The sequence below is a fragment of the Anolis carolinensis genome, unplaced genomic scaffold (genome assembly GCF_035594765.1).
Source record: "Anolis carolinensis isolate JA03-04 unplaced genomic scaffold, rAnoCar3.1.pri scaffold_23, whole genome shotgun sequence".
Classification (NCBI taxonomy): Eukaryota; Metazoa; Chordata; class Lepidosauria; order Squamata; family Dactyloidae; genus Anolis; species Anolis carolinensis.
This window is the reverse complement of record NW_026943832.1, coordinates 483,061-495,039: the sequence shown is the minus strand read 5'-3', so window position 1 is coordinate 495,039 and position 11,979 is coordinate 483,061. Positions and strand designations below refer to the sequence as shown.

The 11,979-nt window shown below is 40.5% G+C and overlaps 1 protein-coding gene across 2 annotated transcripts in view; it reads right to left on the bottom strand.

The window, feature by feature from the left end:
- Positions 1-11,979, bottom strand: part of LOC134294797 (probable methyltransferase-like protein 25) — a 145,115-nt gene that overhangs the window by 85,018 nt on the left and 48,118 nt on the right. The window contains exon 2 of one of the 2 annotated variants that reach the window (XM_062966527.1): positions 1,702-1,865. The exons of the other annotated variant lie outside the window; for it this stretch is intronic. Within the exon in view, the coding sequence (XP_062822597.1) occupies positions 1,828-1,865 (38 nt within the window). The 3' untranslated portion in view covers positions 1,702-1,827. The remainder of the gene's footprint in view (positions 1-1,701; positions 1,866-11,979) is intronic. 2 annotated transcript variants of the gene reach the window in all.

The window sequence follows — 11,979 nt, the reverse complement described above, 5'->3', positions numbered from 1 at the left end:
TTAGGGTACCACAATACACTTTGATTTTACTTTTAGAAAAGGACCTTTGGAATCAAAGGTTTTCTATTTTCTAAACCTTGTGTTAATGAATTTTAAAGAATAGAATAATGATACAAAGATGCTGATAAATTGGTGTAAGGTCCCCTATATGTTAGAGTCTGGTATATGGAAAAAGAAAAAAAGGAAGTTCTTCCAAGTATTTTGGAAGAATCTTGACTTCATTATTTTGTGATGTTAAAATTTTCATTGGCTGATTTTGGCCAGAAATTGACTAATGGGTCAATTTTAACTAATTCATTCTTGTGCCTATCTGTTTGAGCCTTCTGTTTTAAGGTCTAAATCATGCTGATTTAGGCATCCTTTCCAGCATTATATTTATGAACATGTTTTCCTAATATGTGTATCTTGGGATACTGAAGAAGAACTACTGTTCTAGTTTGCCTTTTGATACAGATACAGGCAGTCCCCAAGTTACAAACATCTGACTTACAAATTACTCATAGTTAAGAACAGGGATGAGACAACAGGAAGTTGTAACTAGGAAACCACCTCTTGAATATTTTTCACCTAAACTATGGAACTCATGGGAGTGTCATAGGTTTACGGGCAATTTAAAGGTACACAATGTTTTTCGATCTTAGGCATTAGATTGGATCTTGAGACAATGCTGAAAAAGCTGTTATTATTATTTTTACGTAAAAAGACCCGATATGATCATGGCAGCTTATTCAATTCCAATAGGATATAATTCTTCATGAAATTTATTTTCAACAAAGCAAGAAATAATTTTCTTCCCCCATTCAGATCTTAAAGACTATTCATAATTTGGGACTTATGCAGTGCAAAATTCCCATTGGATTTTCTGCATGGAAACAAATATTTTGACATAGAAATATGAATTATTCTGCAGAAAATGCTGTTTTTTTTTAATAAAATTGAATATTTCAGAATAAAAATATAGCAACTCAACTGTGTGTAAATGTTACACAGAGCTAATTCCCAAACACATCTTTGTGAAGCTCTGCTTGTTTTGCCCTGGGATTTTTGGATCCATATTCTTCTCTCATTCCCTGAATTAGAGTAGGAAAAGATGTGAGAAGCAAGTCAGCTATACACTGGATGTATATCAAAGCTGCAGTGACTTCAAGATACATTGCTTACTGGTCACTTTTGATAATAAACCTTAAGAAGGAAGCAAAGGACTCAAACCAGGACTGGGTAGTCCATAGACAGAGGAAATGGGCTCCTCCCCAAGCTACCCTCCTCTAGAGGAGCTAGAAAGTTACAATGCAACTGTTCTGGAAAATAACCCAGCGAAATTGCAGGTTCTGCAATGTGCCTGAGACAGATTTCACCCACTTTACTGACAGAGGTAAAGGACAAAATCCTGACATATTCAGGGAGACTAGTACCTTCTGCTGCACCTCATATCAGAATAGATATGTAGGCATTGTAGTAGAACTATTTGGTTATATATACTTCTGTCCTTTAATACTTAGCCACTACTCTGGGGAAGCATTTTCCCAAGGGGAGCCATACAAAGTGAATAGAAATAACTGTCCTCTCCTGTCCAACATAGGATAGCTTTTTCTCATATGATGCTAATAAAAAGGAACCAGGTTCTTACAGTAAATATATCAACAACTTTTGAGGTCATGCAGCGGGAAGGCTGGTGCTGCCTATGAACCATCAGCCCCTTACCTGAGCACCTGCAGTTTGCAGTCAAGATGTATCAGTATTTCACAGAGCTTTGTCAGTCCATCTATATTGTTAAAGTCTCAAGTAGAGCTCTCTCAGGTTCTGGTTTTAGAATGACAGCAACTAATTTCATGCATGACTTGGATTGGAGGTTACAGCAGCGCAACCTGAAAGTGCAAGACAAGTTGAAAAAAATATGAATAAATTTTAGGATATTACATTGGATTTGAAAAAGAAACCCTACTTTTAAATATGTTCTGCAACAAATTTAATACATTCCAATGAATTATTTTGGCTTCCTCACTGGCAAGCAGCTTTCTCATGATCATATGCATGAACTTCCTTGTTAGTATGGATTGCTCTGTGGCAGAACATATGCTTGCTTGCAGAAGGTCACAGATTCAATCCTTGACATGTCTAGTTAACATAGGAGCCTCCAGTGGCGCAGTGGATTAAACCCTTGTACCAGGTTGCTAATCTGAAGGTTGCCGGTTCGAATTCAACCCGGGAAGAGCATGGATGAGCCCCCTTTATCAGCTCCAGCTCCATACGAGAACATGACAGAAGCCTCCCACAAGGATGGTAAAAACATCAAAACATCCAGGCATCCCTTGGGCAAAGTCCTTGCAGAAGGCCAATTCTCTCACACCAGTCACTCTTGACTCAAAAAAAAAAAATCTAGTTAACATTAGGTATCTGATGACATATTTTTTCTGAGGTTCTGGAAAGGGGATGCTTCTGGCAGGCAGACCCAATTTCATACCATTCACTGCTGGTTTTGTTTTGGTTACACCATCATGCAGTGTTCTCTGACCATGGAGCATACTCTCACCCCACTTTTTGACGCCTATAAACTATGTTGGCAATCAAAGGGAATGATATGCTGATAGACCAAATATTTTTGACATGGAATAAGGCAGCTTCCAGTGGTTCTAATATTCTAAAGATTATTGGGAAATGTTCTTTTAAAGGTCACAAATGTTAAACTGTTGCCATGTCTTTCTTAGAGTGCGATCTGTGCTTGTCTGCCATTTGACTAAACATGTACGGGAATGTGCTATAATAGTCTTCACCTGCGCACTTTAAGCACCCATTATTTTTGGGCTTCCTTTAAGACAGTGGTTCTCAACCTAGGGTCCCCAGATATTTTTGGCCTACAACTCCCAGAAATCCTAGCCAGTTTACTAGCCGTTAGGATTTCTGGGAGTTGAAGGCCAAAAACATCTGGGGACCCCAGGTTGAGAACCACCGTCTTAGGAGATGACGTTCTGACCCGATTATTATTTTGTGAAATGACATGAGATCATCCTGAATAGCAGACAATATTCTAATTTGGGCAACTGTGGAAGATTTCTGAGTAAGGATATGAAAAAAAAATCAAGTATTAAGTATCAAAAATCAAGTATCAAGTATTATCTTTTCGGAAGGCTACGAGAGTCTATGTAAAAAAATACTGTCTGGCTTTTTTTTTTTTGAATGTTTGCCCTATGTGTGTATAATGTGATCCGCCCTGAGTCCCCTTCGGGGTGAGAAGGGCGGAATATAAATACTGTAAATAAATAAATAATAAATACATCAGCCTAAGATGCTGGCTGTCATTTGTGCAGGAAGATAAACCCGATGATAAAGGTAACATGTGCTTCCTTTAAGACTAAGAGGGAAAACTGGAGAAACACTCGCCGAAGTATCTGTAGGCTGCAATTGGGATGCCTGAGTGCTTGCAGAGTTTACTTACTATTACTTCTCATAGATCACTATGTTGTAAATTGAATTCTCTGAAGTAAGACACTCAAAGAAGACAACATCTCTGAAGTTACACCTCTTCAGCCTGAGGAAAACAAATATAGATTGCCAGCCAGACTAATCTTATTGCTTGAAAGCAAAATCATCAGATATTTAGTTTACTCTCTTTGAATGATGCGATAAAGGCTTATTAATAAGATGTGTCAGGGGACAGTTTGGGCAAAGAAGAGGACTTAGTCCAAATACGTAACAAAGTTGTGTTGTCGAAGGCTTTAATGGCCACAACCTCTGGGTTGCTATGATTTTTTCCAGGCTGTATGGCCATGTTCCAGAAGCATTCTCTCCTGACATTTCACCCACATCTATGGCAGGCATCCTCAGAAGTTGTGAGGTATCATACCAAAGTTATCTTTATTGCACTTCGGATCTTTTGGTCCTTCAAAGAGGAAAGGTGAGTTTTCATCCACCTTTCCATTAAAGTATAAGCTAAACAAACAAAATTGTAAGTTGAATATGAGAAATTGTTGGATTGTATAGGTAAAGGTAAAGGTTTTCCCCTAACATTAAGTCTAGTCATGTTTGACTCTGGGGGTTGGTGCTCATCTCCATTTCTAAGCCGAAGAGCTGGCGTTGTACCTAGACACTTCCAAGGTCATGTGGCTGGCATGACTGCATGGAGCGCAGTTACCTTCCTGCCTGAGTAGTACCTATTGATCTACTCACATTTGCATGTTTTCGAACTGCTAGGTTAGCAGAAGCTGGGGCTAACAATGGGAGCTTACCCCATTCCCTGGATTTGAACCACCAACCTTTCGGTCAGCAAGTTCAGCAGCTCAGCGGTTTAACCTGCTGCGCCTCTGGGTCAATGATAGGGAGCAGTATTTAGAAATTTAAGTCACATGGGACCAAAATGCTATAAAATATGTAAAGTGAAAGGCCCAAAGAGTCTTTAGATGTCTCCATTAATTTGGGAGCCAGTTCAGATAGGTGGATTGATGAATGGATGGATAGATAGATCTTGTCCATTAGCCTTCTTTAAATGATGGAGAAGTGGATTGAGTTTACATAACAGTTCATGGAATCATTTCCTTCTGCTTCCTGATTCCAGGACTGACACTGTTGCGTAAGACCATTGCTTATTTCAATAGATCTCTATGTCAATATTTGTTGAATAAGAACAGTAAACATTAAACATTTTGAAGGGAAGCCAAAATCTAATGGTCAAAGGTCAAACCTTTTTCTGTCAACAAAGTTTAATTAAAACATTTTTCTAACTTTGGGAATAACTGTTCCCAAATGCCAATTAGTTATTTCTTTCATGTCATTTGTACTCTGTTGATCACATTCTACCCAGGGCAAATTCTACTAATGCTATTGAAATGTATTAATTTATAATAAGCCCCAATCTGGTGATTCCACTTACAGTGCTTTGCGGTGAAGAAGCAACCAATGAGCACCTTTCTACCATTAATGACAAAGTGCTTTCAAATTAGAGATGGTCGTTTCTTCAGTTTGGGGAGGTTGCATTGGACTCCCACAGTCCTTCTGAGGTCACACTCCATTTCACTGCTACCTAAATTTTGTAGCAACTGCAATAGCTCTATGATGTTGGAGGGTGAACAAGCGTACTCTAGTTCTAGATAAGTCTTTAGTTCCACAGTGGTTCTCAACCTATGGGTCCCCAGATGTTTTGGCCTTCAACTCCCAGAAATCCTAACAGCTGGTAAACTGGCTGGGATTTCTGGGAGTTGTAGGCCAAAACACCTGAGGACCCACAGGTTGAGAACCACTGCTTTAGGAAGAGTCTCATAGGATTTTAGATGAAACAGAGACCTTATTAGCAGGTTGATTTTTCAGTGCTAGGAAAGGAAGGTGGGTGCAATAAGGAGAGGGCTCAGTATTGGCTGGATTAGAAGAAGACATCCAATGCATTTGGTGGCACTAGAATTTAAATAATATAAGATTTTAGCATTTCTAGAAACAACGTCACCAGCACATGGAGAATATCAGGGTTTGTGAGAGGTGCAGAAAGTTACTATCAAATTTTAGCATTAAGGCAACCAGCAGTGCTGCAGACCCCCAAGGGTATAGGGAGGAACAAATCGCCCTCTTTGATTATAGAAATGTGGAGACTGAAAAAAAAGTGATTTAAGGAAGCAGAATTTGTATTAAGGGAACAGTGTTCTCATTTTGTCCTCTCTTGCGGTAGTAGCCAGACCTCTGATTTTCAGACTTGTCATGCAAACTCTACTTGCTGAAATTCCGTCTTCTGCACAAGCCTTAAAAGTAGAGACATCCTGCTCTTTTTAGACTTGCAATCTTATCTCTACCCCAGTCTTGCTATGCCTGCTTAAGGAAGATTTAGACCAGTCAGCACAAAGATCTAACGGAAAATCTGTCAGCATATGTTTAGAGTGGCCCTGTGTCAGGAATGCAGCTTTATCTGGGTTTCTCATTGTATTCAGACGGGCATGCTAAACATATCACTTCAAAGTTTCCTGTTGTGCCTTTGAAGGTCAAATGTTGAACTGGCAGAGATAGGGACGTTGGGGGGCAGGGGGCAGGAAGGGGAAACATTGAATCTTAGAGCTGGACGAGACCACAATGACCATCCCCTGCCCTCATTCAACATCTGTTTAAAGACTTCCAAAGATGGAGAGCCCACCACTTTCTGAGGCAGTCTATTCCACCTCTTATAATAAAAAGGTCTTCCTAATGTTTAGGTGGAATCTCTTTTCTTGTGATTGGATTCATTTTCTAGCCATGGCAGCATCAGAAAACAAGTTTGCTCCCTCTTCTAAAAACAACCTTCAGATGGTCATCATATCATCTGAGATTGTATCAATGTCTCACTTTTCTTCCCGAATTTGCATTTGTGTGCATTATGTGGAACATCTCAGTAGAGCCACAACTCCCACGTTTTTTTTCTTCTCACCTTTAACATTAAAAAATCCAGAAGAGTTGAAAAATGAATGGGTCCAACCTTGGATTTGTTAAAAAGGAATAACCTTTAAAACCAGACCAAAACCTTTTTTATTCATACAGGTATTTAAAGTATAAAATTTTAAAGATCAGTTCAGGGGTATTGTGGTTTTTGACTTTCAATATGTTTTAATGGTTTTGAATTTTTAATACTATTTATGTTTAATTCTGGTTTAATCTTTGCATGTTTGTATATATTTTAAATTGTAAGATAATACTTTTATGTTAAGCCACTTTTAGTGTCCTTCAGGAGAGATAAAGCACGGTATAAATACATATAATTATAATTATAATAATAACAACAACAACAACAATATTTCAAGCCTGCTTTTGAGTGATTTTAACATGTGTGTTGTCCAGTAAATAAAGCATTTTATGAGTCGTGCTTTGTAAAAAGCAACATGGAAAAGCAGAGAAAGAGTTAGAAGGCAAGGTAGGCAAGGTAGACAGAGGATGATGGAATCCATGTCCTCATGTGTAAGTATGAATCTGAAGTATTCATATTACTTTTTTTTGTAGGGAAGCTGAATATGAATTATTTGTAAATCTCTTCTGTTGGTGGCTAAGATGACTCTTTTCTGCTTTCGTTTCCCCCAAAGGCAAAAAGGAGCTCCCAATGGCTTAATGGGTTAAATCCATGTGCTGGCAGGACTGCTGACCAACAGGTCGGTGGTTCGAATCCAGGGAGAGCACAGATGAGCTTCCTCTGTAAGCTCCAGCTCCCCATGTAGGGACATGAGAGAAGCCTCCCACAAGGATGGTAAAACATTAAACATTCAGGTGTGCTCTGGGCAATGTCCTTGCAGAAGGCCAATTCTGTCACACCAGAAGTGACTTGCAGTTTCTCAAGTCACCCCTAACACACACAAAAAACAAACAAACAGAAGGCAAAGACTATCCTATTTAGGCAGGGTTTTAATCTGTGGGCAAAAGAGCTTTTTTATAGGGTTATTTTATTCTTTTACTTTAATTATTTTTAGAACTTCCTTGTAAATTGTGAATTGTTTTGGAAGGTGCCTTGGGTCCAACTCTGGGAGAAAGACAGCATATAAATGCAACAAACAAACAGGCAAGGGGAATCATCAGTACCGGTGTAGGACTGTCTTCATAGCTTTCTGTGCTGGGTTCACTCACTGCTGAGTATCAGTCCCTATATATGATTAGAAATGATGGTTCCATAGAATGCCTCTGGCCACTTTCACAACATTTTACATGCTTCCTTCCTTAGTGTCCCAAGTCAGTTATTTCCAGATCCCTCTGAATGCCAAACCACGTATTGAAAAACAGACGTTTGAATGCCATTCTCCCTCTTTACACGTTGCCCACCCCCGTCACAGCAGGGGAGGGATATGTTTCATAATGTGCTTCTTCTATTTTTTAATTCCCTCTCTGGCAGTATCAGGATCAATTTAAAGTGAGAGGATGGCACAGGAGAAATGGGTAGTCAGTCTTTCCTTTGCTGTCATTGTGATGTGAAAGAAAAGTGACAGAAGGCCTACTTCATCATCATTGAGGGAGGGCGCTAGTCCAGTTCTCTCTGTAGACTTATCTGAAGAGGTGTGAGTTGCTGCAATATAGCTCCTTAGGATTTGTCAGCCATTGTCACCTCCATGAGAGAAGCCTCCCACAGGATGGTAAAAACATCTGGGCAATGTCCCCTGGGCAATGTCCCCTGGGCAATGTCCTTGCAGACTGACAATTCTCTCACACCAGAAGTGACTTGCAGTTTCTCAAGTCGCTCCTGACACCTGGGAGCGTTCACTCATTCTATACATTTTGGATGCTGTCTGTAGCCATTTCTTGGACCTGCATTCAGCCTTTTCTTAACAAATGGAAAGTGATTTGAAAGGTTTGAAGTCTACAGTTCTCCCCTCTGAAGTGTTTTTAGAGTTATTGTTCAAAAGTTCACCAATGAGCCATGTCATTATAACTCTTGAAAAGAAAGAAAGAGAAGAGAAGGAGACATATTCAAATAAGAATAATAAGAACACCACCAACCCCACAACTCAATGATGTTCTACAATAACAAGCTGCAGCTGATGCCAACAATAGCCCTAGTCAACAAACACCACTACTAGATATTTATTTAAAACTCAAGCACTGCAGTAATAAACACTAAAAAACACTTGATACATTTGCCCCAGCCAGAAGAAATACGTCTTTATTTCCATTATCCTCTATATATTGAAGGCAAGAAGTCTGAAATGGAGGCTCATTGAGTGAGTTGGTATTGTAGAAAACCAGGATTCAGACTGTTGTCTTGAATGGGTAGAAGAGAAGACAGGGCCCAGGGACAGCAAGGTGTGCTTTCCCTTCTCATGTGTTAACACAACACACTTTAGTAATGACCAAACAGAACTAGCACTCAACTTGCATTAGAGTGTATTGTTTGGCCCTATGCTGCAAATCAAATCAAACAGAAGGTTATTAATACTTTATTAAATTCTGCAAATAGAACTTATGCCATCACTCAAGCCATTACAGGCAGTCCCTGAGTTACAAACATCCAACTTACAAATGACTCATAGATAAGAACAGGGGTGAGACAACAGCAAGTGAGGGAACTCTACCCCTAGGAAGGGAAATTCAGTCCTGAAAGAGTTATCATGGGGAAAAGGGGACTCCACTGAAGCTTTATCATAAAACCTTGTTTCCACAATAAGCCAATTTTTTCAAAATCCAATTGTCACAGGGACAGAAAGTGAGGTGAAATCATCTGAACAGGGGCACAGACAGCAAAACAAATGCCACAGGGGTGTTAACTCTTCCCTATGCTATCAAAAGCTAATAAAAACATATATATTTGGCAGGACATACACTTAAACATTTACCTGTTCCGACCTAAATGAGCCTACAATGTGATGCGGCAGCTAAAAAAGCCAATGGGATTTTGGCCTGCATCAATAGGGGAATAACGTCTAGATCCAGGGAAGTCATGCTCCCCCTCTATTCTGCCTTGGTCAGACCACACCTGGAATACTGTGTCCAGTTTTGGGCACCGCAGATGAAGGGAGATGTTGACAAGCTGGAAAGCGTCCAGAGGAGGGCAACTAAAATGATTAAGGGTCTGGAGAACAAGCCCTATGAGGAGAGGCTTAAAGAGCTGGGCATGTTTAGCCTGCAGAAGAGAAGGCTGAGAGGAGACATGATAGCCATGTACAAATATGTGAGGGGAAGTCATAGGGAGGAGGGAGCAAGCTTATTTTCTGCTGCCCTGCAGACTAGGATGCGGAACAATGGCTTCAAACTACAGGAAAGGAGATTCCACCTGAACATCAGGAAGATCTTCCTCACTGTGAAAAAGGCTGTTCGGCAGTGGAACTCTCTCCCCCGGGCTGTGGTGGAGGCTCCTTCTTTGGAAGCTTTTAAGCAGAGGCTGGATGGCCATCTGTCGGGGGTGCTTTGAATGCGATTTCCTGCTTCTTAGCGGGGGGTTGGACTAGATGGCCCTTGAGGTCTCTTCCAACTCTACTATTCTATGATTCTATTCTATAAATATAAATTCAATTTAAGAGCCAACCTACAAAACCATAACTTGGTGACTGCCTGTATGCATGAAATGGCAACAACCATAATAATAGCAAAGTAGCCTTTTGAATAAATCTTAAACCAATTGGACACAATTTAATAATGTGAACAATTATAATTGTTGCTGTTGTTATTATTACAATTAATAATTGGACATACTAACTAGGGCTAGTTGATGTCTAACAGCATTGGCTGGGCCCCATGTGGGATAGCCCACATTTATCTTTTGATTAAGATGCATATTGGCTGATTGAGATAAGGTCAGGAATGGGGAATATGGGGCCTAGCCATGCCCGTAGCCAGGATTTTGATTCGGGAGTGGGGGTGGGTGGAGTTTTTTTTTGTTTGTGGGGGCCTGGGATTTTTGATTGTGGGAGGGGGGCTGAGTCTGAGTGAGAGAGGATCTACCCTAGCAAACCTTTTGTATCATTATCCCAGTACCCCCATGCATATGGGATATATTGAGCATGGTGATCAGATCATGATATGAATAAACATAACAGTTTAAATAATAAATGTAAGGCCTTCTCATGGACCACTCTGAGAAATTTTTTTTGAGGGGTGGGTGAAGCCCCTCAAGCCCCCCCCCCCCCGGCTACATGCCTGGACCCAGCTATTATTGTTAGACACCAACTAGCCCTAGGTACTATGGCCAATGACCCAGGGGAATAGTCCCCCCATATATTCAATAATGAGGAGCCCCCGATGGCACAGTGTGTTAAAGCACTGTGCTGCTGAACTTGCAGACTGAAAGGTCACAGGTTCGAATCCGGGGAGCAGAGTGAGCGCCCGCTGTTAGCTCCAGCTTCTGCCAATCTAGCAGTTCGAAAACATGTAAATGTGAGTAGATCAATAGGTACTGCTCTGGCAGGAAGGTAACAGTGGTCTATGCAGTCACGCCAGCCACGTGACCTTCGGCTGAGAAATTAAGATGAGCACCAACCCCCAGAATCGGACACGACTGGACTTAAGGTCAGGGGAAACCTTTACCTTTACCTATATTCAATAATAGGCAGGCTTCATTCAAATGAGATTTTGAACTTCCCATCCATGGCTACATTATGATTTCCCCTTCAAACAAATAAACAACAACAGCAAAACATTCCCAACGGTTTTCCTTACATGTTTCACTTAAATTGCATAATTAAAAATACAACCTAAATCATATATTTAGAAAGTACCCCTTCTTCAACAATCCGGTGGTTGCATTTAAGCCTACAATAATGTATATATTAAAACTTAAAGCCCTGGAGATGGATATCAGAGTATTCCTGCATTTTTAATTTCTTGTTTGGTCCTCTTGAGTGATTGTTCTGGGGATCAGTTCTATCCTCTCAAGCAATCCTTAAGATCCTGGAAAGGTCTTTGCAGGGGGTGGAGGGAGGGTGGGGGCAGTCTATCAAGGATATGACTGAGAAGAAAAGAGGAGTGGTGCAATTGATACCCCCTTGGCTGGATAATATGATTTTCTAATCGAGAGTTACATCCAGCTCTCCAGGTCTCACTATGGATTACAATCAAGCCAAAGCACTTATTAAACAACCTATCACAGACATAGAGCGCCAACTAGATCTGGCCTCCATTCCAACCTTCCTTATCAATGCAGACAGCAGATATTGTGCATCTTCTATGGCTTATTTAACAAACTTAGAGGTGCCCATTCATCATAGGCTCTCCCAGCCAAGCTCTCCCAGCAGCCATACTTGAAGGCCACTATCGGAAGATCCCTTTCCTAGAGAGACTCTGCCTCTGTGATTTGGGTCATATAGAAACAATAGAACATGTGCTCCTCCCGTGCCTGTACTACAGGGATATCCACACCAGGCTTATCATACCTTTGATAGACAAGCACCCAGACCATTCAGGACAATTTTATACCTCCTTGCTACTTGTAGATACTAATTCAGCTACAACCTACAATGTTGCAAAGTTTTGTGCAGCAGCATACAGAATCAGGGGATGACTGGTCCCAAAAGTTAACTATGTATTCAGTAATCATCTCCCTTGAGTCTATGATTTGCTGATAGA